The following is a 27,521-nucleotide window of genomic DNA, read 5'->3' as shown; positions in this document are numbered from 1 at the left end:
CTCTCAGCAATACAGAAGCAGCAACGCGTTTTGACGAGTCGTCTAGAAAAAGCTGTGGCTTGAGTTTCCTTGAAATGCTAATGCACACTCACTGTTCCGTTATAAAGTGAAATCCAAATGAATAATCTGATTAAGAAATCTAGGTTCGCCTTGGCAGCTCTAGTTTCTTGCTGTGACCATGTCTCTCACCTCTGCAAGCGAATACGGCACCCTGCACCACTGTGGGAGACGAACCTTTGCCTCCAGAGTTGAGAGGGGCAGGAGCTTGTCCCCAGTGCACTAACCCTCAAATTCCCAGAAAGCAGCACAAGTCTCTTGGCTCTCCAGGTGTCGCCTTTGTTCCGTGTGACATCATGGAATACGACCACCATTCATCTGTACTTCTGAAGTCAGCCTGGTATGGCAGAGAATCCTCATGCTTCTCCAGGCAGAGAAGAAGGGTGGTGGCCCTCCCTGATTCTGTTATTTTGCCAGAGCAAAAAGATGTGCTCAGCCATAGTGAGCTGGCAAGTACACTGGTTAGATGCTGGTTAATAAGCATTTCCACAAGCCACACTGAAATGACTGGGAGAAGAAGCACAAGAGCACAGCAGCAACCTAGAAGTCAATAGGCATTTGTATCTTGTGCTCAGGGATTTATATGCAGAACAAGCATCTTCAAAACCTAGGACCTAATGTAGAAATTAACCTTATTGAGAATCCCAGGCTTATTTCGCATCTTCTCCCCCGGCCCCATCCTCTACCTTTGCCTGCCAGTCTCCTACCAAAAGAGGTCCAACCTTCGGAAGCAAAATTAAGTGTAAGGTAAAGGGACCCCTGACCATTAGGTCCAGTCGTGGCCGACTCCGGGGTTGCAGCGCTCATCTCGCTTTATTGGCCGAGGGAGCCGGCGTACAGCTTCCGGGTCATGTGGCCAGCATGACTAAGCCACTTCTGGCGAACCAGAGCAGTGCATGGAAACGCCGTTTAGCTTCCCGCCGGAGCGGTACCTATTTATCTACTTGCACTTTGACGTGCTTTCGAACAGCTAGGTTGGCAGGAGCAGGGACCGAGCAACGGGAGCTCACCCCGTCGCGGGGATTCGAACCGCCGACCTTCTGATCGGCAAGTCCTAGGCTCTGTGGCTTAACCCACAGCGCCACCCGCGTCCCTTCAAAATTAAGTGTACGCAGGTCATATAAAGAGACTCAATTTTCATTATTTTCGGGCTACTGAATTGTATTTTATTTATTAGCTTTGTATACTGCCCTATACCCACAGGTCTCATTTATTTGGCACAAAACCAAATCCTGATATCTAATTCCCATTTTTAAAAATTCATATTCTCAGTCCATCTGGCACTTACATGTTCTAACCCTGCCCACATACCTTGATGGGAATACAGGCATGGTCCTCTTCCAGATCTTTCAGGCAAATTTCCAGATGCAGCTCACCAGCTCCAGCAACGATGTGCTCTCCAGATTCCTCAATAATGCACTGGTGAACAGGAAAAGTTGGTTATTAGGTTGTTTCAGGAGGAAAACATTATGAAAATCTAGCAGCATTTCCTTATCATGCTGCAGAACGTGCTACAATTCTGCCAAGCCGTTTTCAAAAGATCAAAGCATTGGGTCTTTCCACAACTGTTATGCAGAAATCATCATGGGAAAAGTTGGGCTTAGGTTGTGATGTGCTTTCTACCCCTGACCTCCAAGCATTGCACCTACCTGTGAAATGCAGGGTACTGCCAGGTAAAATGCACCACTTCTAACACTTATGCCATGCTCTGTAGCTTGTGCAGCAGTAGGTTCAAACAGAGCAACCCCCACCACACAGAAGAAGGGGAGACAAATGCTTCCTAATTTTGAAAACACAAGAAAGAGTACTACCCAAGACCAAGGCCTATCTATAAATATGCTTGTATTTATTTATCAGAACTGTTATCACATCCCTTCCTGAGAGCTTGGAAGGGGGAACATTGTTCCTGATAAAAATGTGTTTGGACAACAAAACATCCTGCAATTTCAAAGATTCCTACAGAGCTCAGGGATTGTACAGAAGTCTTTAAAAGCACAAATCAACAGTGCACTAGCAGTATGGATGTTTGTTGCATTGGAGCTCTGTCTTCTACACAATGGTTATAACCTCTCACCTCAGTGACCACATTCAGAGGTCATAACTAACTACAGTGGTACCTCGGTTTAAGAACAGTCCCGTTTAAGAAGGATTCTGTTTCCAAACTCTGCAAAACCAGAAATAGTGCCCCGGTTTGAGAACTTTACTTTGGTCTAAGAACGGGATCCGAATGGTGGAAGGGCACTGGTGGCGGGAGGCCTCATTAGGGAAAGCGTGCCTCAGTTTAAGAACGGTTTCGGTTTAAGAATGGACTTCCGGAACGGATTAAGTTCATAAACCAAGGTACCACTGTACAGCTTGTTGCAACAAACACACACTGTGGTAAGCCTCAAGCTTGTCTGCTTCTCTCCCCATTTCCTTGCGTGTGAGAGATTTCAGTGACATACACCTTTGGTTTGATGTCCTGGCTTGTGAACTGTGGTTTGTAAAAACCAGTTTCTTCATATATGGATGAATCAGGAAGGTGCAATTTGTCATGCCCAGAAGCTTCACATTTTCTTGGGTGAGGGAGAAGCTTACAAACCAGAGATTTGCTAAGTTATTGTAACGCGAAGGAGTAGGAAACATTTCTTTTCAGGCCAAGGGCCACATCTGATCAACCTTTTCTGGTGCCAGAGGCAAAAGTGGGCAAAGCAACCAATGGTTAATGTTACCTTTGTACAGTAAGCTAGTTTCTACAAACACACACACCCCGTCCAGGCAGCCAAGAGCTCAAAAACACATTCCAGCCAGGCAAAAATATTGAAGGAGGTTAGGGAATAGGGCTGTTAAGGGGTATGGCCTGGAAAAAGTCCCAAGGGCCAGATAAAAAGGCTACATTTGGCCTCTGGACTCAAAATCCCCGCCCTGCATCATGGTTTTGCATCACCACTGAATACAGGCATTAACTGCCCTCCCCATCCAGCCAGGACCTTTCTTCCTTAGTCACTGCCTGTCCTGTTTATATTCTTCCAGATGCATCTGTAGTAAAAGGGAGCAGCAATTTCTACCATCCTGTCCTTATCACGTGTTAATGAGAAAGGTAAGAACCAATGACGACAGGAAAGGTTTAGTACCAAGTTGTCCCCCAATTTCCCTAACCATTTCAAAACACAGCTTTCTTCTTTAGCTGAAACTCCGCAACAGTTTAAAATTACGGAAACAATACTCTGATTGAATTCAGTCTTCTTCAGCTAAGAGAAGGCAGCTTCCTAAGAGCCAGTAAATCTGAAGAGAAATTTGTTACTCTACAACTGAATCTTCACTTACTCTGGAGCAAGTGAGAGAAGCTTATTTGGGAAAATGTGTTTTATTTCTTCTGTTTACATCCTGCTATTTTGGAGCACCTTGGTTCCCAGGCAATCTCCCATCCAGACACTGACCAGACCCGCTTAGCTTAAGCAGGGATGCTGCAAAATGTCCCTTCAGACCACACCCTGCAAAATTAACCTGGTAATAAATCCCTCCTGTATTCATTAGTTTTTGACTTTTATGACGTGGTGAGGCTTTCTTCCTGGTTGCAACACTACTACAAGTTCCCCACAGATATCATTTCACCCTTTCACTCTGACAATATCCCCATTCTTGGAAGGTACAGTATTTGTGGATGTGCTAGATCTTACACACTTCCCACCCTTCTATTCACAAAGTGGCAGTTATTCAGTCTTCCGGTGGAAGAAACTGAGAGGCCAAATGAATATTAAGACATAGGCTGACTACAAATGTTAAGGGCTGGATTGCTTTATCTTGAAATTTCTGTCCGAGTTCTGAGCAAGTCTATAGCTGCTTCCCTTGAGTGGCATGCTTGCAAATGCTATTAACGAAAAACTCTCTTCCAGCAAAGCTCCACTGCAAACCAATAATTCACAAAGTTACAGCTAACACTCACCTGGACCATAGGGTCAGACTTGGCGAGACGCTTTAGACCTTCCACTAGTTTTGGTAGGTCGGCAGGGTTTTTTGCTTCAACTGCAACCCGCACAACTGGGCTAACACTAAATTTCATCACTCTCATGTTGTGGGCATGTTCAAAGGTGGTAATGGTGCCCGTCTTCACCAAAAACTGGTCAACACCAACTAGGCCAACAATGTTGCCACAAGGTACATCCTCAATGGGCTCAACATAACGACCCATCATCAAAATGGTTCTACAAAGACAGAGGATGAGTAACAATCTATTTTATCATCGGAAGTATTTTTTTAAAAAATTTAGAAAAAAACCCAACCTTTTTACATAAAAGGTCTTCTCTCTAATTGCCCTTTTAACTGTCTATCATATCTCTCAGTAACTAAAGTTATATTGGGCATGCCATAAAGAAAAAAATTCTCAGAAAAAATAAAAATGCTGCTGTCTCTTATCAGGTTCCCCGCCCCCATAAAACAAAAATATACATATATATAACATTGTGATTTCTTTGCATGCATTGGACTTCCAAAATAAATGACGCCATCACCATCTACCTTTGAATGGGCTTCAGGTAGAGATCTTCCTTCTTTCCTGGGGTATAGTTTGGCCCCATGATTCGTACTTTCTGGCCTGTGGAAACAATGCCAGAGAAGACCCGCCCAAAGGCATAGAAACGACCTTTGTCAGACGTGGGGACCATTTTGGAGATGTACATCATCAAAGGGCCCTTTGGATCACAGTTCTTGACACCTGCAGCAAAACAATGCACAGATAGTGACTCACAGGCAGTTCTGAAATCAGCTGAGATATCATGATGGGGCATTTGCCTTCCTTTTTAAAAATGAAACGTAAAAATCAGTTATATGTTGCCGATCAATTGGGCACAGGAAACTAATTGGACAAAAGCAAAGTCTATCCAAATACAGTGGTACCTCGGGTTACTAACTTAATTCGTTCCAGAGGTCCATTCTTAACCCGAAACCCTTCTTAACCTGAGGCGCGCTTTCGCTAATGGGGCCTCCCGCTGCGCGATTTCCGTTCTCATCCTGGGGCAAAGTTCTCAACCCGAGGTACTACTTCCGGGTTAGCGGAGTTTGTAACCCGAAGTGTTTGTAACCTGAGTTACCACTAGTCAAAACAAAAAAATTTTTCCCTTCCAGTAGCACCTTAAAGACCAACTAAGTTAGTTCTTGGTATGAGCTTTCGTGTGCATGCACACTTCTTCAGATACACTCTGAGGTACCACTGTAGGTGAATTAAATGGGAAGCGTGTTTGGTAGAGGGCTGCTTATATAATAGTTCCAAGATAGTTCAGCTGAGGACCTTTAGGAGTGTCAGGTCCTGCTACACCATGGGTGTCAAACACAAGGCCCGCGGGCCACATCCGGCCCGCCAGACCTTGTCATGTGGCCCGTGTAGCCGCCGCCGGCCGCCAGCCTTCACCTTTTATTCTGGTTTTTTTGGGTTTTTTTTACACAAGAAAGCCGCCTCTTCAGCGCATGCGCAGCAGCCTACAAGCCATAGAACGTCTGCCCTCTAGCAGCCCTTTGAGGGTGAGGTGACCAAACTGCTGATGCGGCCCCCGATGAATTTGAGTTTGACACGCCTGTGCTACACCATCAGGTCTCACTCCCTATTCTTAAAAGATTTATACAGTGTCATAAACGAGAAGGCCAACACCTGCCAATGAACACAGAGCCTAGTATGAATAATAATGGGGAATTAAAAAAAAAGATATAGTCAGAAATTTCAAGGGTTTGCAAAGTAGTCATTTTCTGTCTTGGATTGCGAATGTCATCTTACCCATAGCTGCTTCATCATCAGGCGGCCCCTCATACAGAAGTTCACAGCGATATTTCTGCGCCGTAACAGGGGAAGGCAAGTGGATGGTAATCATCTGAAGTAAGGCATCTCCGGCAGGCAGCCAGCGACGCATTACAGCCTGGGAAACAGACATTGAACACAGCTGTCAGTGCTGCCCGAGGTCCCAGCTCACCAAGGACCAACGCTGCTTCGTTGTTTAGTATAAAAGTCTTTATTGAAGTTCAGTTTCACTTCCACAGCCGCAGCGTGCAGCACTACGTCTCAAACTCTAGACCGCCAAAGCTCCATCTGAATCTCTTCCCCCCTGACACCAGTTTAAGATTCTAGCCTTGCTCCACCTCCTCCTTTGTTCTTTCCTCCTCTGGGTCCGCCTGCCCGTCGGGGTCTCTCCCTTCCTAGACTCCTCTGACGCTGAGTCCCCTGACTCTTCCCCCTCCCTCCGTCGGGCTTTAGGACCTGGCTCCCAATCCGGGTTTCCTGCTGTCCCGCGCGCCTGTACATTTGAACTTGGCACGCGTGCCCAGCTTCCCACTTTCCTTCTGACCGTTACACTGCTGTCACTACTCCCTCCTTCGGGGAGGCTAGCTGGAACTGACCTCCCCTCCGTTTCCCCACTTTCCGATGGGGGCGTGGTCAGCCCTGACTCATCTTCTCTCCCTGCTGGAGGAGAGGCTGGCCCTGACACCTGTGACTCTTCCCCCCCACTGCGCTCTGGTGGGGGAGCTGGTCCTGATCCCCTGCTGCTGCCTTGGGAGTCCCCGCTGGCCCCCTGCTTCTGGTGCGTCCCCCCTGGGACCCCCCTTGCCCTCACCATCGGCGCCCCCTTCTGGGAATCTTCTGATTCGCTGGAGAAGCTCATGGAATCTCTCGGGTCACTGTCATACTCCCCTACGCTCCCCTCAGATTCCTCCCCTTCGCTCTCCATTTCCTCTCTCCCCTGGGCTTCTGCTCCTGAGCCCCTGACAACAGCTCAAGCTACCGTTTCACCCTTTAGTTTCTTTGTTTGGTTAATTTGGAAGAGCGATGTTCCTCTTCAGAAATGTGATGTCACTCTTTCAGCGCCCATCTCATAAGAATATATAAAGTTGGCCATGCCCCAGTGCCCCAGGCCGTTTCCTGTCATGCTACCCCAGACTGAACTTGCAACTTTCTGTCTGCAAAGCAGGTGCTGCTTAGCACAGCTGTGCCAAAAGGGACACCGAGACATAGACACACACGGTTTCAAAGTACCTTGAGCAGCGGCTTCCCCTCCTTTTCTCGGTCTTCAGCATCCAACTTGATGTCCAGTTTCTCTATCAGTTTGGATGCTTCTTCCTTCTTAAAGTTCATAATGGCATCGAAGACCTACACAGCGAAAGTATGTTAGAGATTTTGTTTGCCCCGTCGATCTAGCATGCCATCAATCAGCAGCCGAGAACAGAGTGTTGAATGAAAGTCAAGCCAAATGAGGATTTCCTCTACGTCACTTTAAGAGACAGGTGTTGTCACAAAGTTTAATTAATTCAGGTGCTCTTAATCTGTGACCTGTAATCATTTGGGGGGGGGATGAGTGGATTCGCTCCACCCCCTTGTTGTCATTCTCTTTTCCCACCAGAAGTTGGAAGGCAACTGCGTCAAGCAAGGAGTCTCCTGTACCTTGGAAAATCAGGGTTCAGGAGTCACTATGGCTACAGGAGGCCTCTTGCTTCTAACAGTTGCCCTCCAACTCGTACAGGGGGAAGAATGCTGATGAGGTGGAGCCTGCACAACCATCCTCACAGCATCACTACAGCTTGAAGAGGGCTTATGTGCCTGGTTTACTGAATGCACAGTACTTCCATAGGCTAAACATGATTTCTACCCAAGGCTGCAGAACAGCAGCTTCCATATCTTATAGCTTGCTACTGATACTCAAGGGCACTTTGCATTCTGCAGATCCTGCTAGGTTCATGATTCTGGAAGCTTAACACTTTGTCAGTGCACCAGTCAATAAGCTGGTCCCCTAACAGTTTGCTTTAAGGCACATTCATGACATCGGTTAAACACTGATGTGTGTTGCACAGGTGTTGCAACTGCTGGCAATAAGTGGCATGAGGATTCACATGGATCCTTCACTTTATTCTTCAGCACCCAGAAGAATAGCTTATTCTTGGGAGTTCTCCTAACAGATTGAGGAAGGGAATAATTCTCAAGTTTAGGTGATAATACTATTTTTGTCGAACAGAGTTTCACCTTAAAAATAGGATCCAGGATGAGTTGGCAGAAAGTCCGCGGCAATTTCTTTCCGTCGGGGTTGGTTGCCGATTTACTGAATTTTCCATTTGCTGGGTCAAAATACCTAAATTAAAAAGCAATGCTTATTTTTTTTACATACAGTGAAAAGGTTGAAGAACTGAAAAAGAAACAGAAGCTATCTTCTTTGGACTTTTCAATTCATCAAACAAAGCGCCAGTGATCCTGCCATATCCTACTGCCTGTTTCTTCTTAATTTACAAAGCAGAGAGATCAAATGTACACTTACAGTTGTCACAGCCACATTGACATTATTTCTAGTTTATTCAGTACCTAACCACTTTTTAATTATCGTAGGTATTTAGTATCTTGATTTTGTAAGCGGAACAACAAAAACCCAGAGGTGAGTGCATTATATATGCAAGTACACACCACAGAACGACTGATTCCTAAACTGACTTATCTGGGTGATACCAACTGCCATGCATAAATATATATTCCCTTACTCACTTGTCTCCCCAAAGCTTTTTCATCATGTCTTCTACCTTCTTGGCTCTTTCTGCTGCTGGCAGCTGTGCTTTTTCCCCTTTGGCAGCAAATTTGGCTACATACATCTCGGCAAACTGTTTCAGAGTAAAAGCCCAACCATGCAGGCCAGAGCCAAAGCCAACAGTACCAATGACTGGATCAATCTACAAACAGAAGGAGGGAGGGTCTGTTTGTATCACAGGAACACATCAAGAATGCAAACCTAAACATACCCACATTCCACTGAAATCTAGGCGGCTTGTATCAAAATGAGCATCATCTGGGGCCAAACCATTTTGGCTAGTATGTACTTCTTGAGCGGCCACCAAAAAGTGCTTAAAGTGCATTCAATAAATTAAAGACACCGTGTTCTGTACCCCACTTATATATTGCCCTTCTCAACATGCCTCCTTCGTGAGAGGTCTGGAGGGTGGCAACCCAAGAATGGGCCTGCAGTTTTGCCTCGACTACTGATCTGTAGAGCACAAGAGGCAGGTTGGACCGAACCCTGATCTTGTCCAGAAAAGCAATCTGTGGCATCCATATCACAGCTTAATCATCACCTATGCTTTAAAACAGGTGCCCTCCAGACGCTGTCGGACTTCAATACCCATTAGCCCCAGCCAGATGGCCAACGGTCAGAAATGATGAGATTTGGAGTCCAATGACATCCATAGGGCCAAAGGTTAGTCACCTCTGCTTAAAAGGGACTCAAGTCAGTTGCAGGGTGTTGATGTGGCTTCTCCACTGAGACAAAAAAAAAATGTCAACAGTGTTATTTTTCATGGCTTTGCCTGCACAAATAGCTGCTCAAACAGGCGCTCTGTAGTAGAACAGACACTCAAAGCTGCTTTATTCTGAGTCAAAGTACTGGCCTATCTAGCTCAGTAGGGCCTCAGTAGGACTAGCAGTAGCTCTCCAAGGTCTCAGCAGAGGAATGCCTTTCTGAGCCCTGATACCAGAGATCCATTTTTTCCTCCCAAATTGGAGATGCCAAGGCCCGATTCTGGGACCTCTGGTGAACGAAGTGAGTGTGCTCTGACAGTGAGCTATGGTTTCTCCCCAAGGAATAGTATAACCTTGCAAGAGCTGCTCTGAGAAACTGCAGCAGCAAATTCCACAAGCAGGATGCTCTCACGTGAACAGTTTTTGCACAGGTAGGCAAGAAAAATAACTTCTGCGCTAGCTTGGTGTAGCAGGATTTGACCCTTCCGAAAATAGTTTTCAGATCCACTCCAATGTCAACGTAAGTTCTCTTTACCATAATATTACCCATGGGTCCAGTTTCACCCTCTCCATAAGTGGATATTATAACATTGACGTTTTCTACGATACGCTGGAAGGTCTGGTAAAGTTCTTCCGGCTCCAACTGTAGCTCCAGCAAAGCACGATCCATCTTGTTCATCATCAGCACTGGCTTGATACGCTCAGCAATCGCTTGGCGGAGCACAGTCTCAGTCTGTACACAAACCCCTAGGCGAGAAAGTGGACAGGCAGTGTTTGCTTAGCCTGCTTCCAGAGAAAACCTGTTGCAGCAGAACTGACTGTAGAAAGGTCAGCCCAAGAGAACTCAGTGAAGAGAAGGATCAACAAGATGGCTTGCTGCCTAACAACCTGAGGCTATGGGTAACCAATGATTTTACCTGTTTTCATTTAAAAGGTTTAATTACCACCTTAGTGGTTAAATAATGCTAGAGCATCAACCTTGCATCCCATAGCATTCAGGCTATTGCAGACTGCTGAAATTCCATACTCTGTGTACGTTTTGTAAGTCACACAGCTTATTCTGAAGCCTTGACCACAGGAAATTTTGTTGAGCTTCCTGAGCTGCAGGGAAGCCACCAAACACATTCTGAAGGTCATTTTCACAATGGTAAGGGCTAAGCATTTCCTTATTTAAAAGGGTGTGTGTCAAATTCTCAAGGCTAAAAGCCTCAACTATAATAAGGTCTAGGCACACTCTATATAAATTATTAGAAGAGGTTTGCTAGCATTATAGCCCACTTCTTTTCCAAGAGCTGAGGACGACATTTTAGTGCCTCAAGACACCCCATGACGTACTTTAGATTGATAGTCATTCAGTTACCCAGTGAGTTGCACTACTAAGGAGCAGATAGATACTGGGCTTGTCACATCCATATTGAATCTCCACGCTGTACTGTGTGCACAATGCAGGAACTATGCTTTCAGCTTCCTTTTATATTAACCTGTGGGCTTAACAGACGGCACAAGAAACATCAGCCACATGTCACATAAGCACACATTCCAATTTCTAGAATACTTTTGGCTGGTTCATATTTAAAAGTGCTGCGCAGACATAAACAGGGATCTGCAAATTTTGACCAGCCTTCTTAGCCAACCAAATATCTCTGGTTGCTAGGTCACTCCTCCTCCCCAAGGAGCAGGATCTTGCCCGTGACTTCATGCTATGCCTTTGAAACCTTGTGCAATAAAGACAATGTCCTGTTCCACTCACTTGGTAGAAAGGCTGGGATTGTCACCCTCGGGGCCCCTTCCAACTGTGCAATTTCATGATTCTATAAGAGCAGAACTACAAAATACTAAAAACACAATCACTTGTTCTCAAAGGATTCTTATTCCCTGCTATCTCTTACTGGCTGCCTCACAAACAACAGATTTCTCACAAGCAATTACAGTTCCCCAGTTTTAGCACACTTACCTGAAACACAGTCAACAACTACAAGAGCACCATCAGTGACACGAAGTGCTGCTGTGACTTCAGAGGAGAAATCCACATGCCCAGGGGAGTCGATTAAATTAATGAGAAAGCCAGAGCCATCTTTGGATTGTTTGATGAAGGCTAAATCATTTTCTGAGAGCTCGTAGTAGAGAGAAATGGCCCTACAAAAGAGATGGAGGGTTTCCCCAAAATATATTTACATTTATGCATAATTTCAATAAACACCACAGCTGGGGCTTGAGGCACTTTGAACTTGAGGCATTGAGGCTTGAGGTATGTCCCAAGAAGGGGGAACTTGGAGGCAGTCGTACAGATGGTGTTGGATTCCAACTTGCATCAACCACAAACAAGCGTGGCTAATGGCCCGGGTTGATGGAACTGGAAGTCCAGTTTTAAGAACTATGTTGAATTCCTCATCCTGCCCTACATGCATTAAGACTAGCTAAGGAGGCACTGCATAGGGTCCCTGCATTTGTGGAAGTGCAGGTAGCAGAGACTAGATCTGTCTCTGTGATGGTTGCACCCCCTCATTGGATTCCTTCCTTTGGAGAGCTGCATCTGGTCAACTCTCTTGAGAGTTTTCAGAGGGCAATGAAGATTTCCCTTTTTAGTAAAGCATCCAGTTTCCTGGCACAGCCAACGGGATATTGATTTTATGTTTTTAACGTCTTTGTTTTCAGCTGTTTATGAATGAGATTTAAAAACTCGTTTCATTGTTAATTTTGCAAAAAATATTAAGGCTGCCGCAAGAACAACATCCTGGAGATGTGGGATATAAATATTAATTAGGGCCAAATTAAACCAAGTACAGTAGGACCTTGTGTTACGGACAGGATCCGTTCTGGAGGCCCATCCGTAACACGGAACTGATGCAAGCCGAAGTGCTGCGTCTGCACACATGCACAAAGCACGATTCAGCGCTTCTGCACATGCGGCGAAACCCAGAAGTAACCCGTTCCGGTACTTCCAGATTGCCGTAGGACGCAACACGAAAACACATAACCTGAAGCGGACGCAACTTGAGGTATGACTGTATACTGAAATTGCTGAGTTGAAGCGGGGGGTACATTGGATAACATATAGATTCAAGGTCAATACAATGAGCCTGAAACTGTAGCCTTCATTTTTCATATACGTTACATACATGTAATTTAGTGCCAAAATCATTATGATTTGTATCAGTAACTCTGGCCCCTTATGTTTATGGTGTGTGTGTGTGTGTGTGTGTGTGTGTGTGTGTGTGAATACTAAGGATCACACTCCACACATCTTCTGCCACAATAAACCTGACAATCTTTAAGCTGCCACAAGACTCCTCATGGTATTTGTTTTAACAGGAAGGCAAGGAATCCAACCCTTCTGTAGTTTCTTGATTTTTTTGTTTTTAATAAGAGCAATAATAAGAAAAACCCAGCAACCGTCATTTCAATGTGCACAATTAAATCAGTTAAGAGGAAAACCACTGAACTAGACCCAGTTTAAGCCCATTGTCTTCAAACACACAATTTGCAAATGGCTTGTGTTTTACTGCCAAAGCCATTATGCCCAATGTCAGCAATACTCACGTAGACTTGATTGTGATACATCTTTCCTGCTCATCTTTCCGTGTGTCAGTAAATCGTGTTTCACCAGCTCTGGCTGAAGCTATGATACCCGCTTTACACACCAATGAATCTGTAAGCGTGGACTTGCCATGGTCAACATGAGCAATCACAGACATGTTCCTGATGTTGGACTTTTTGTCCATGATCGCACGGATCTGGTCTATTGTGAAATTCACCTGAGCGGGAAAAGGAAAGAAAACAAAACTAAGCCTTTCCCCCTACAAAGACAGAAAACACATGCCACCAAATTAACAGCGAAGGACAAAGGGGAGGTTTAAGAGCCTTGACTTGTCCTCTACACTGAGCAGAGCTACTAGGATCAGAGGGCAGCCACGGAGGACCAAAAAAGGTGCCCAACTGACTTTGCTCTTTTCTCTATTATGAGCATGGTAGGGCAGGCAACAACCTGTATGTATGGTAGTGAGTCGCAGGGGTTGGAACAGCAGCCTGGGGTTTTTCCCCACACACAAAGACCTACATTGAAGTCCAGCTTTGCTGCACAGGACTCACTTTTCCTTTCTCATTTTTTTTTCTAAATCCACCCACCCTTCTTTCTGTTCTGATGCTTCTGGGAAACGTTTGGGGCCTGGTGAGTCCTAGAGGTAGTATACCTCCCACAAAACTGGAAAACAGAATTGCAAGATGTTACAAAGGATAAAACGAGCCTGTGCCCTGACAGTGGTCTTCACCATGGTTGGTTGAGCACCATACAATTAGTTAGAAGCAAGGAAGGATGAAGTAGTATGGGGACTTCGAGGTACAACCTTTGGACAGTGCCCCCTTGCCCACTTTGCTGTCTTGGCTAGTAGCAGTCCCTCTGAGGACTGGCAAGCTTGCCCACACCAAATGGCTTGTCAGAATCAGGTGTGCCAAATCAGCATATTTGGCTTTTTTAAAAAAACACACCAACCATATGGGAATGTCTCATAATAAAGTCCTGCTAGGAAGCTGTTTTACTAGAAAGGAGGAAAATCCTTGGTTATGGCCTCCCAATAAAGATTCTGAAATGGTAGTCTTCCTATTAATGGCAGCTAGGATGAGAATTTGCCCCAACTGGAAAAAACCTAAACCACCTTTTAAGGTGTGGAAAATGGGCTATATGGTCAAACGATGAACTTAAGAGGAAGAGTAGGCAGATAGAAAGATGCTAAGTTTGTAGAAAATTGGAGTCGGTTTATTTTTATTGGAATAACAAAACACAAAATTTGATCAATTGGGGATAAATGACATATACGACAAAAAACTTATCATTTGGATATGTGATTAGTGTTACTGTTGTATTTAGCATACAGTTGTTTATTGTTTCTATTATTCAATGCACATTCAATACACATCCTAAAAAGAAACCAAAAATCCTCCGTCTGGAAGAACCCTAACAAATGACGAAGGAATAAATACAACTAAAGTTCATTTGAAGGGTAAACCTTTCCAGACAAAACACCTGGCAAGTCTTGGTGTTGTTTATTGGCTGCAATCCTAAGGACACGTACCTGGGAGGAAGTCCCATTGAACTCACTGGGATTTCCTTAAAGACACACACAGGATCAGGCTGCATAAGCATAATCCAGAAATGTCTCTAGGCCAGGTCACCTCAGCCATGACAACTACCGTATTTTTCGCTCTATAGGACGCACTTTTTCCCCTTCAAAAATGAAGGGGAAATGTGTGTGCGTCCTATGGAGCGAAGACGCCATAGCCCCGCGACCCTCTCCTGGCTGGAGAGGCGACGCGCGGCTATGGCAGCAGCCTCTCCGCTGCGCCTTTCCACTGCTCCCTGACCTGCTCTTTGGGGCTGGTGGTGGGCTTCCCCCCGCCAGCCCCAAAGAGCAGGTCAAAAGGAACCTGAAGCCTGGAGAGCGAGAGGGGTCGGTGTGCACCAACCCCTCTCGCTCTCCAGGCTTCCAAGGTAGCCGTCTGAACGCACCTTAAACGGCACCTTGTTTTAGAGCGGGAAAACAAGAGGGGGGAAATTCTCCCCCTCTCTGCGCAGCGCCTCCTGCCACTTCGCTGAAGGGGCGCTGGGCAGAGAGCGGAATAATTTTTTTCCCTTGTTCTCCCCCCTCTAAAACAAGGTGCGTCCTATTGTCCGGTGTGTCCTATGGTGCAAAAAATACGGTATGTGCCTCAAGGAAGCAACTTTCTCTCAGACACATCTCCCTTCCCTATCAGAGATCAGGCTGGCTTACCTTAAATGATTGTTGTACGTGTGCTTTGAAGCCCTTTAATGCATTATACCAGGAATACCCAAGGTGGTTCTCTCCAGATCGAGTGGACTACAACTCCCATCACTCCAAGTCAGAATGGTCAGTAGCCCAGGTTGATGGGAGTTATAGTACAAAATGTTTTATATTCTTTTCTAGAGGGCACCACGCTGGCTACTCCTGCCCTATACAACAAAGGAGTGCCAACAATATATTGGTAGCTGCAGTCCTACAGTCTCCTCACCAATGATGAAAGCAGGATCGTGGTTCTGTTTCCTTAAATATGCTTGCTACATTCTGCTGCTATTTTAAGCCACAGAGGTGGGGGGGGGAGGATGAAAGGGAAGCAAGCCAAATAAATAAATAAAAGCACCCCTCAAAACCCATTCTTGCAGTGCCTGCTGCAGTATGTGGGTGCCCACCTGGAAGACACAGCTGATCTTCCCAGGGCACCTTGCGGAATGAACACAAAACAGCAGTGATGAAAGGCATTTGTTTTAAAAAACACAGTCTTTTCCTTTCATTATCTCAGATTCTGCCACTCCTTAAACTACCTCGCGCGCTGTTTCACTGCATTCTGGGGCACCAGACAGGGGAAAAAACCACCGCAATGAATATGCAGCACAGTTCTCTATCACACACACAGGGAAGAAGTGTGTGTATACAAACACACACTCACACACACAGAGTCCCTTGCTACCTGAACAATGGAGCCAGGGAGGAAAACATTTCCAAGGAGAAAGCACAGGACACCCAGATCTCCAAACAAACATACCCACTTCTCCTTTCCTGCTGCTGTCAAAAAATGACCCAAACAAAATAAGGTAAATAAACCACCTTTCATTATATGGGCAGATATAAATAAGCAGGCAAGAGGCGGGAGACCCTTCAACCTCTTCCCATTATATTCCCATTTATTATTGGTATTATTGTTATATACAAGAACGTGAGAGCGAAGGAAGATCCTCTTTAGAGGGCATAATAGGACAGTTACACAATAGACCTCAGGCTGTCAGCAAGGGGTGTGTGTGACAATTATTATTATTATTATTATTATTATTATTATTATTATTATTGGTTTTGGGATTCTGCATAAATTCCACCTCTGAGCCAGGGCTCTTGCAAACATGCTTGGGCTCTTGCAAACATCTCAACCAGCTTTTAGGGCATCCCCGTCTTTATACATGCACCCCCCACCTCCAGGGAAAAAAATAACCCATGGGTAAGCTCCTAAATTCGCATTATGGGCTATAAAGGAGGGGGGAGGCGAGAGAAGCTACCCCAATAAAGCGTCGGCTCGGCTTGCGAAATATAAGGAGGTCCTACGTGGCCCCTTTTCTGCCCCACGCCTAACCCAGCGCCCCCTTCCTCCCCACCGGCATCAACCCAGCAGGTGCGCCCTGGGGGGCTTGAGAATGGCGTCACCCCCCCTCCCCTCGCGAGCAGCTGCCCTTAAAAGAAAATGGTCGCCGCCGGTGTGGTGGGGACGGGGGGGGGCGGTTGGAAGAAGGGCCCGTGGCGGGGACGGAGGGCGCCCGCGTCGCGAAACGGAGCCTGGGGGACGTCCCCGGGCCTCCCCGCTCGGGGTATCGAGCTTTCCCCTCCCGGGAACCGCTCACCATTTCGGCGGATGGCTCCGGATAGTCCCGCTCCCTCCTCCCCCGTCCAAGAATCGCCGCCGCCGCCTCAGCCGAAGACGGTGGTGGGCTGGGGGGGGGGGTGAGAAAAGCACAGACTCCTAGAACGGACCCTCCGAGCGGGGCGGCCTTCTTGCCTGCGAAGCTGCGTCTATGACCCGCAGCCTCTCGCGCTCGGTTCTGTGAGGGAGGGGCACCCGGCGTTGCCATGGCGCCGGAGCAGCGCAGTCCTCCAGGGCCTTGTTTTCTTCCCTCGCAAAGCCCACCACCCTTTTCCCGTGGGCATCTTTGCTTAGACCTCAGCCCTAACTTGTCAATGCACGCTCCCCCGCACTGTTGTGCACGTGAAAGCAGGTGCACACCCTGGCGTGCGTTGAAGCATGTGATGTTAGGGACATAGGAAGCTCCCTGTTAATGACTGTTCATAGCACCGTAGAATTGTAAAGTTAGAAGGGACCCTGAGGGTCATCTAGTCCAACCCCCTGCCATGCTGGAATCTTTTGCCCACAAGGGGTCTCAAATCCATGACCTTGAGATTAAGAGTCTTGCGCTCTGCTGGCTGAGCTACCCCAGCAGAACCATAGAATTGTAAGCGTTTGGAAGGGATCCTGAGGATCGTCTAGATCAACCCCTTGCAATGCAGGAATCTCAACTAGATCATGCACACAGATGGCTATCCAACCTTTGCTTTAAAAATTTCAAGGAAAGGGAGTCCACAACCTCCCAAGGGAGACCGTTCAACTGTCAAACAGCTGTCACTGTCAGAAAGCTTTCCCCTGTTTTTTGGTCCAAATCTCCTTTCTTGTAACTTGAAGCCATTGGTTCGAATCCTACCCTCCGGAGCAGGAGAAAACAAGCTTGCTCCTTCTTCCATGGGACACTGCTTTAGGTATTTGAAGACTGTTATCGTATCTCCTCTTTTCCAGTCTAAACATAACCCAGTGCTTTTTTTCTGGGGGTAATCAAGTGTACGCTGTACCAGCACCGTTTTTTCTAGAAGAAAAGTCCTGAACATACCCTCTACTGTTCCTTGTAAGGCCCGGTTTCCAGACCTTTAAACACCTTAGTCACCACCCGCTCTGCACGTGTTCCAGCTTGTCAATACCCTTCTTACATTGTGGTGCCCAGAACTGGACACAGGACTCCAGGTGGGGTCTTACCAAGGCAGAACAGAGTGGTACCATGACTTCCCTTGACTAGGACGCTATACTTCTGTTGTCAGGCAAAAGCATTCCTCTTAGGCTAATTAAACAATCTATGGTCTTTAAACTTTGGGAAAGGTTATTGTTTTTTGTTACGGTTGCATGCCACCCCAACCTCTTCCTTGGTGCAAGATTCCAGCAATTCCAAGCAGTCATTCAGGGTTTGTGTTTCCATTGGAATGAGGCACAGCGGAGACTTGGGTGTCTTTATGATATATAGTTTATTTACACATATCTACAACCTGAGCCTTTGATGGAGGGGTTCACAGCACTAACACCCTAAGAGGGTCTTGCTTCACCCATAGCCCCAACCTTGGCTTCAAACAGAGATCAGGCATTCGCTCTCCCCCTCACAGGCTTCAGCCTGCTGCTTCTCCAACTTCTAGCTTTCACACACCCAGCTCAGGTCTGGCCTAATTTCAACTGATGGATGGGACTCAGAAGGTACTATGTGATTGTCAGGAATTATTACCATGATTTCATCTAGGACTTGCTTCCTAAAACACACCTCCAAGTGATTTCACAATTGTCAGGGAACTGCCATCTGAGACGCAGGAGGTGAAAGGGCTCACGGAGGGTGAGAGAGACCATTCAGCTGAGGAGGGGACCAGCAGGGGGAGAAGTGGAGTTCCAAGGGAAAGTGAGTCGGAGGGAGGGCTCAGAGACACTTCAAGCGAGAACAGTGGGGAGGTTTCAGGACCTCCTGTAGGGACACCCACTCCTCGCCGGAAACTGTCACGCCGAGAGTCCAGAAGACGCGTTTCCGTTAAGGAGCTTTTATGCTGGAAGAAGTTCCGTAAACGCCCACTGTCCGGTTCAACGAGCGACTGATGGAGCCATGCTTAAGGAGCTCCGTCACAGACAGAGGTTTGTGGACTTAGCCAAACTCTGAGGGACTAGGATTTTACGCACAAGCAGCTCACCATCCCATCACAGCAATCGGACAGTCCCTGAAAGCAGCTTGTGCAGAGAGGCATCATGAGCAACCCAGCCGGAGCCGGGGGAGCAGGAGGAGCTGGAGAGGGTCCAAGCCTGGAAGAAAGGTACAGGGTGTTGGAGCTCCAGCTAGCGCTGCAAACGGCGAGGCTAGAGGAAAGGAGGGCGCAGGATGCAGAAAAGACAAAAGGCGCCCCACTAGCAAGAAAGATGCCAGGATTGGTGCAGAAGTTTGGGGGGGACCCCAGGAACTATCAAGCCTTTAGGACAGAGATGCAGTATGCTCTCGAGCTGCAGTTTAACGACTTTCCCGACGAGGCATCGCGAGTGGCGTTTGTGATTGGCCATCTCGAAGGGGGGGCGAGAGACTGGGTTCGACCCCTGATGGCAGGGAATAGTGAAATGCTGAAGGACACGAGGAAGTTTTTTCGCGCCATGGATTTGATGTTTTCCAGCGAGATTGAACAGGGACTGGTGCGCAGACAATTGATGGCTTGCAAACAGGGGAGCCGATCGGTTCGTGAGTACTGGACTGAGTTTACAATGTTGATACATAAATTGGGATGGGACCTATCGGCGGAACCCATTCAAATGCTCTTTGAAGAAGGGCTTTCTTCGGCGGTGAAAGACGAACTTTCCCGAGCGCCCAGGGCGGAGTCTATGGACCAGCTGACCAAATCAGCGCTGACCATTGGAGCGCGCCAGGAGGCAAGAGCCTTGGAGAAGCGGGAGGGGAAAGGAGAGCGTTGGAGGGATTTCCGCATTCCAGAGATTCCAGAGCCAAGTTTCCCGCCAGGAGAGCCGATGGAAGTTGGAACAGCGCGCGCGCGCGCAGTTTCAAATCCCAGTGAAGGGAGGAAGAAGGAGGGAAAGAGCGCCAAGAAATGTTATCTCTGCCAGCAGCCAGGTCACTTTGCCAGAGTCTGCCCGCAAAGAAAGGAATGGCAAGGGATGGCGGGAGCTGTTGGGGGGAAGGAGGAGGGAGTCCAGGAGCCAGTAAAAGCCAACGCCTGGCTGCCACCGTCAGGGCACTGCAGCCAGGCCAAGGAGCAGTAAAAGTGCCCACTCCGGAACCTCCAAGACCAGCCCTAGTAATAGAGGTGTTGCTAGAGCTGGCAAACGGATACCCACTAAAGACAAAGGCGCTGTTGGACTCAGGCAGCTCCTGTAATTTTATGAGTAAGGAGTTTGCAGCTGAACACCAGATACAGACACTCCCTTTAAGCAACCCCCTGCAGGTAACCACGATCGATGGGAGGGAGCTGTTGGGAGGAGAAGTTAGCCTACAGACCGTCCCAATGGTTATGAGGGTGGCCAGGCACACCGAAAGGATAGCGTTCAATGTGGCCACCCTGGGAGGGGCTCCCGTCATTTTGGGAATGAGCTGGCTAGCGTTGCATGACCCGCTAGTGGGCTGGCATCAGAGAGTGGTCTCCTTTGGGTCAGCACATTGCCTGGAACACTGCAGAGAGGGAAAGGTGCCAGAAGGGGCAAAAGCCTTTCTAGCAGGGACGGAAGTGGCAGACAAAGGGAAGGTGCCCAAACAATACGCTGACCTGAGCAAGGTCTTCAGCGAAAGGGAAGCAGATAAACTACCACCGCATAGAGACTTTGACTGCCAAATTAACCTGGTCCCTGGGGCCCAGCTCCCCGTGGGCAAGCTGTACGCCATGTCAGACAGGGAAATGCAGGAGTTAAGGGAGTTTATTGATAAAAACCTGAAGAGGGGCTTCATCAGAGAGTCCAGAGCGGTGGGGGGGAGCCCAGTGTTTTTTGTGGACAAAAAAAACACAGATAAACCCAGGCTTGTAGTGGACTACCGGCGGCTAAATGCCGTGTCAGAACCAGTGACTTTCCCCATGCCCAGGATTGATGACATTTTGACCAGGGTGAGGAAGGGAAAGATATTCACGAAACTGGACCTGAGAGGGGCATACAACCTGATACGAATAAAGAAAGGGGATGAATGGAAAACCACCATGTTCACCCCTTTGGGGGCTTTTGAATATCTCGTTATGCCATTCGGATTGCAATCAGGCTCCGCCTGTTTTCAATCGCTCATGAACCATGTCCTGGGACCTTTGCTCTACAAGAATTGCGTGGCCTTCCTCGATGACGTGCTGATATATTCAGAGAATGAGGAGCAGCATGTAAAGGATGTCAGGGAAGTGCTGAGCCAGCTGCAAGCAAACCAGCTGTGGGTGAAATTGGAGAAGTGTCAGTTTCACACCAAGGAGGTGGAATTCCTGGGGTACCGCTTATCAGACAAGGGATTAGCCATGGATCCAGGCAAGGTCCAGGCGGTGCTGGAATGGAAGACACCGAAAACGAAAAAGGATGTGCAAAGGTTCTTAGGGTTTGGGAACTTTTACCGTAAATTCATCAAGAACTTTGCCCACTTAACGGCTCCCATCACGGACTGTCTAAGCAGCAAGAAGAAATTCGTTTGGACGGCGGAGGCGGAGCAAGCATTTGAGGAATTGAAAAGGGCATTCGCTTCGGAAGAACAGCTCCTGCATGTGGATTTACAAAAACCCATGAGAGTGGAAACTGATGCCTCAGACCGGGCGGTGGGGGCGGTGCTGCTTCAGCCAGGGAGCAATAAGTCGGAATGGAGACCGTGTGCCTTCTTTTCGCGTAAGCTGAACAAATCCGAGAGGAACTACACCGTATATGACTGAGAACTACTCGCCATTCACGAAGCGTTCCGGAGATGGAGACACTTACTAATTGGCGCACAGCATAAGGTGCAAGTGTGTACGGACCACAAGAATTTGGAGTATTGGAGAACGGCACGAGTGCTCAACCAACGACAAGTGAGATGGGCCCAGGAGTTCTCCAAATTCCATTTTGAAATCTGCTATGTGCCAGGTCCAGAAAACATCAGAGCGGACGCTCTCTCTCGCAAACCTGAATATTTGGAGGGGGAGGGAGCGCCTGAAGAGAGACATATTATCCCAGAGGACCACTGGGTGTGTGGGGCGGCCTGGGTGGGGCAAAGAGAACTGGTAGAGGGAACGGTAAATGATGAATACGCCCAGGATAAGCTCAGAGGTTTAAGGAGAGAGGGAGAAGACCCCGGAGGTTTTGAAGAAAGAAACGGGGCATTGTATTACAAAGGGGCACTATATATACCCGAAGGGGAATTGAGGGGGAGAGTACTCAAACAGCTGCACGACAATCCCACAGCGGGGCATTTTGGGCAACACAAGACCATGTGGTTGGTGACCAGGGAGTTTTGGTGGCCCAAGGTGAGGGAGGATGTACGGGAGTATGTGAGAAGGTGTGACCAATGCCAGAGAGCCAAAGGAGAAAGGCGGGCACCAGCGGGGTTATTAGAACCGTTACCCACACCAGAACGACCGTGGGAGGCGGTATCGATAGATTTTATGACGGATCTGCCTAAATCCCAGGGGAAAACCGCCATACTAGTCGTAGTAGACCTGTTAACTAAGATGGGTCACTTTGTAGCTTGCTCACATGCAGTCACGGCGGAAGAGACAGCGAAATTGTTTGTAGAACATATTTTTAGGCTGCATGGCGCCCCCTTGAGGGTGGTCTCCGACAGAGGGCAAACGGTATCCTCCAACAATACCTGAGGTGTTATGTCAATGACAGAGAGAACGATTGGGTCGAAAAGTTGGCGCTAGCGGAATTTGCTTACAATAATGCAGAGAATGTGTCCACCGGGATGAGCCCCTTTTTGGCTAATTATGGGTGCCACCCCAGGGCGTTTCCAGGGGGAGGAGGGGAGAGATGGAGTGTCCCGGCCGCTGAACATTTTGTAGAAGAAATGGAAGCGATCCATCGTCAACTCCAACTCAACTTAGAAAGGGCCAAAGAAGAATATAAGAGGCAGGCAGACAAGAGCAGAAGGGAAGGTGAAACCATTAGGGTGGGGAGTCAGGTCTGGCTATCAACCCAAGGGTTGCCGTTCAAGGGGGGTTGCAAGAAATTGAGACCCAAAAGATTGGGACCATTTGAGGTCATCCAACAGGTCAACCCAGTGGCTTTCAGACTCCGGTTACCGAACCACATGAAACTGCACCCAGTATTCCACAGGTCATTACTGTCACCATATAGGGGGGAAGGTGAAGGGGTATCCACACGGGGGCCAGCCATAGAAGAAAGGGAAAGCAGCAACCATGTGGCGGAAATAATCGACTCCAGGTGGAAGGGTAATCAGGTGGAGTATTTGGTCGCGTGGGAAGGGGAACCGGAGTCGGAAAACACCTGGGTGACGGCAGAGGAGGTCCGTGACGAGATCTTGATCGAAACGTTCCACCAAAGGTTCCCCAGGAAACCTCAGCCAGTAGTGAGGTTCCGGAGGGAGTACTTTGGCACCACCGACGATGAGGAGGAACTGGAAGGATTCAGGGAATCGGAGTTGGGAGGAGGAACAGACTCCGATGAGGAGGAGTACTTGGAAACCGGAAATAGCAAGAGGTGGAGGGAAGTGTTCGAAACTTCGGAAGATGAGGGAGGTTCCTTCAGGGGTTTTGCTCCCTCGCCTCCCGCAGAGGAGGGGAGGGAAGGGGGTGAAGGGGGCCCTGGAGGGGAGGTGGATGTCAGGGAACTGCCATCTGAGACACAGGAGGTGAAGGGGCTCACGGAGGGTGAGAGAGACCATTCAGCTGAGGAGGGGACCAGCAGGGGGAGAAGTGGAGTTCCAAGGGAAAGTGAGTCGGAGGGAGGGCTCAGAGACACTTCAAGCGAGAACAGTGGGGAGGTTTCAGGACCTCCTGTAGGGACACCCACTCCTCGCCGGAAACTGTCACGCCGAGAGTCCAGAAGACGCGTTTCCGTTAAGGAGCTTTTATGCTGGAAGAAGTTCCGTAAACGCCCACTGTCCGGTTCAACGAGCGACTGATGGAGCCATGCTTAAGGAGCTCCGTCACAGACAGAGGTTTGTGGACTTAGCCAAACTCTGAGGGACTAGGATTTTACGCACAAGCAGCTCACCATCCCATCACAACAATGAAGTGAAAACATACATGAAACAAATCCATATATAAAAACAAACTCGGATCCCACACAGGTAGAAGCAGGGATGAAAATACCCACTTAAAAGGCTTGTTGAAAGAGAAGAGTCTTGAACCAGTGGCAAAAAGACTGTAGAGACTTGCAAAACACTATGCAAAACTGGGGCACTTGACGGCCCCTAGTCATGGGAGGTTTTTGAGATAAGTGTCTGACCCAAGGGCTGGATCCAGTTCCCCATCTCTGCTGTAGTTGTTGGACATCTGTGGAGAGTATAAAGAGACTCAGGCTGCATTTACACCATAGATTTAAAGCACCCACCAACCCAAGAATTCTGGAAACTAGTTTGTGTTCACATCTTCAGAGACATCAAGTAGCCATGATCAGCGGCTGGAAGGCAAGGCATGCTTGCTGGAACTGGATGCTTGATACTTCTTTCCCAGTGACAATTGGGTGCATAATACTCCCCACCCCCACCCCAGTGGCAATAGCAAAGATGTTGCAGGAATTTATGTATAGTTTTTGGGGGGTTGCCCCTTTCAGCGGATATCATACACATGCAGCCCACTACCAAAACCAGCACAATCACTTTTGTGATTTGTCCCCACAAAACACTTCATCACAGTTTCTTCCTATCTATTCAAAGGGTCTCTGCTGCACAAGACCAAATGTAAGAATTCACTGATAAATGTATCTATGTACTGGCTCACAGAGAAAACTTCAGAAATTCATATAGACATGTGAGCTCAGCTACTCAGCAGCCCCTCTGCCTGAGTGATAATTCCTGGCATCCTGATACCTGAGTGCCAGACAGGTAGCCATTCTAGAAATAACAAACCCAGATGAAGACAAAAGGGTGTGATTAACTTGGCCGGGAAACAGGGAAATGTAAATATCTCTTTTGTTACATTTGATGGGTGTTTGGTGGAGGGCAAGGAGAACCATGGGGCAGGGTCCAGGATGCTCAGATTACTCTCACCAGACCTCTCCTTTCATGATGTAACCATGATGTATTAGCGATGTAGTTTTTTTTGGGGGGGTGTAACATGGGGATTAGCAGCTAATAAAAGTTTGGGTGCCCTTTTGTTCGGGGCTTCCATCTTGTTCCACCTTGTGGCAGGTGGGAGTCCTGTCGTGACACTCTTCAATAAAGACCAAGCCTACTGGCTGCTGTTTTGCTCTGGTATTCCTGGCTGGTGTCCTTGTTTTTTGTCCTAGGGAGCCCTCAGATTTCTCCGTTAACAAAGAGGACTAGCTTACCCAGGGGCTTCAGGAACACTGCAGCAGTGGCGTAGCGTGGGTTGTCAGCACCCAGGGCAAGGCAAGTAATTTGCGCCCCCTAACCCGCACGCCTGGCACACCCCCCCTCCACAGTGGGCGGCGACCCGGCGGCTCGGATCGGATTCGCACAGCCAGCACAGCAGTGAGAGAGAGTGAGTGAACCAGGTAGGGGCAGAGAGCTGCAAGTGCGAGCGCCCCCCCCCAGATGTTGCGCCCGGTGCGGCCGGCCCCCCCTGCACCCCCCACGCTACGCCACTGCACTGCAGCAATTTTAAAAATCCCATGCATTCATTCTCCACGCGCTGCTTATGGACTGCAGAGGCAAATTCAGAGACAACCTTGATTTGTGCTCAACTCTTGAAGCATTTTCAAAGACGGCTGCGAAACCAGCAGAGGGTGCATGAGGCACACCAGTCCTTTGATCTACTTTGATCTTGGAGAGTTTGTTTGCCGTATTTACATCACTGTCAACAGACCTGATAACTAAAGATGCAGTTGCCAGTCTAGCAGTGGATAAGTTCTGCAATGCCTATGCAAAAACTAAGTGAGTTTTCCAGCCCTGCTGTTAGAGATACAACCCCAGTTGCTAACTCTGGACCCATATCTACTCCTGAAGTATTATGGGGGGCACCCCGACCCTCATAAATACATCATTTCTGTGGTTTTTATTTTACAGTAATGCTATATTTTTGGCAGGGACACGGGTGGCGCTGTGGGTAAAAGCCTCAGCGCCTAGGGCTTGCTGATCGAAAGGTCGGCAGTTCGAATCCCCGCGGCGGGGTGCGCTCCCGTTGTTCAGTCCCAGCGCCTGCCAACCTAGCAGTTCGAAAGCACCCCCGGGTGCAAGTAGATAAATAGGGAGCGCTTCCTAGCTGGAAGGTAAACGGCGTTTCCGTGTGCTGCGCTGGCTCGCTGGCCACGTGACCCGGAAGTGTCTCCAGACAGCGCTGGCCCCCGGCCTCTTGAGTGAGATGGGCGCACTCAAGCCTCTTGAGTGAGATGGGCGCACAACCCTAGAGTCTGTCAAGACTGGCCCGTACGGGCAGGGGTACCTTTACCTTTACCTATATTTTTGGCAGACGTTGATGGCAATCATGCAAAGCTGAGAGGCTTTTCATTTTTATTCTACTGGATCTGACTTTTATTCAGACTCCGTGGAAAAGCAAATGATCTATGTGTGTTTTCTCTCTGCTGGGGAGCATGGCAACATGATGCTGGACAGCGGGGAGAGAAATAACAATAGGGCGTGATGCCCACAATACTTCCCCCAAATTCTAAAAGTGCCCACAAGTCCCATTAAGTTTGGCAACCCCTTTCACTAACAGAAAACTGGATTCTGTGAGTGCCAGACCTTGGCAAAAATGACACTATCCATGCACAAGTGAGAGGCATGCTCAGGGGAAACCCAAAGGTTTGCTGGTGTACAATTGTGGGGCTTTTTGTTTGTTTGTTACAGAGGGCTTTATGCGAGGCTCACTAGGCACAACATGTTGATTGTTGGGGTGTGTGGAATGGAGTATCCAGGAAGGGAGCATGGCTGGCTGGCTGGCACCCAAATCAGGAATACAGTGGTACCTTGGTTTAAGAACAGCTTAGTTTATGAACAACTTGGATTAAGAACGCTGCAAACTCGGAAGTAGGTGTTTTGGTTTGTGAACCTTGCCTTGGAATAAGAACATGTTCCGCTTCCTGTTGAGTGTGTTCCATTTGTAAACTGAGTCCCCCGCTGCTATGGAAAAGCACGCCTTGGTCAAATCAAATATCTTTAATAAGGTCAATGACCAGCTTTCTCTCTCTCTCCCGCCCTCCCGCCCCCAAGCTCTCAGGCGCCCCGCGTTAACATTGCCGCGCGCAGCTTCCCGAGCTCGAGGCCAGCCGCTGCACGCACGCGCCGGCTCGTCATCGGCTCCGTCTGTTTCCAACCCCCCTGCTCGCCTTCGCGCGAGCTCAGTCGGGTCCCTCAGCCGAAGAAGCGGAGCCTCTCTTCGCCGCCTCTTCCTTCTTCCCCGGGTCTCACTCCGGTTTGGGGCTGCTTCTTCCCGTTTTATATCATGCTACACCTCCTTCAAGCCTCCTCTCAGTTCACTTGGGACAGCGGACGAGGAGGAGGCCGGCATGTCCGGGCAGCAGCAGCAGCAACAACAGCACGCCTTGGTTTAAGAACGGACTTCTGGAACGGATTAAGTTTGTAAACCAAGGTACCACTGTACTCCAAAAGGCAACATTTTGTTGCAGGTTCCAGTCTTCACCATCATTTGCTATTGGGAAGCACTGCTGCCTCCAAGAAACTATGGATTTGTCCAATCCTCTTTTAAAGTTGGTGGCATCCTAGCTTTTCTTGCAGAAAATTGGTAGCTCGGACTTAAGCAAAACATTATTTAACCTAGATTTGCCATAGAATCATAGAGCTGGAAAG

At 48.1% G+C, this 27,521-nt stretch overlaps 1 protein-coding gene across 2 annotated transcripts in view; it reads right to left on the bottom strand.

The window, feature by feature from the left end:
- The window catches only part of LOC128423415 (elongation factor 2-like), a 30,678-nt gene extending 3,608 nt beyond the window's left edge, over nt 1-27,070 (bottom strand). The window contains exons 1-12 of one of the 2 annotated variants that reach the window (XM_053408532.1): nt 27,066-27,070; nt 16,689-16,749; nt 12,830-13,044; nt 11,244-11,425; nt 9,825-10,036; nt 8,546-8,727; nt 8,036-8,141; nt 7,055-7,168; nt 5,804-5,942; nt 4,555-4,750; nt 3,983-4,241; nt 1,369-1,476 (exon numbers count right to left, since the gene is read on the bottom strand). In XM_053408532.1, coding sequence (XP_053264507.1) covers nt 1,369-1,476; nt 3,983-4,241; nt 4,555-4,750; nt 5,804-5,942; nt 7,055-7,168; nt 8,036-8,141; nt 8,546-8,727; nt 9,825-10,036; nt 11,244-11,425; nt 12,830-13,044; nt 16,689-16,691 — 1,716 coding nt within the window. In that variant the 5' untranslated portion in view covers nt 16,692-16,749; nt 27,066-27,070. Of the gene's footprint in view, nt 1-1,368; nt 1,477-3,982; nt 4,242-4,554; nt 4,751-5,803; nt 5,943-7,054; nt 7,169-8,035; nt 8,142-8,545; nt 8,728-9,824; nt 10,037-11,243; nt 11,426-12,829; nt 13,045-16,688; nt 16,932-27,065 lie in introns of those variants that run through there. The other variant, XM_053408531.1, reaches the window with a different exon arrangement.
- Nucleotides 27,071-27,521: the final 451 nt, after the last annotated feature.

Source organism: Podarcis raffonei, chromosome 11, assembly GCF_027172205.1.
Source record: "Podarcis raffonei isolate rPodRaf1 chromosome 11, rPodRaf1.pri, whole genome shotgun sequence".
In the NCBI taxonomy this organism is placed as follows: Eukaryota; Metazoa; Chordata; class Lepidosauria; order Squamata; family Lacertidae; genus Podarcis; species Podarcis raffonei.
This window is presented reverse-complemented; position numbering and strand designations above follow the sequence as displayed.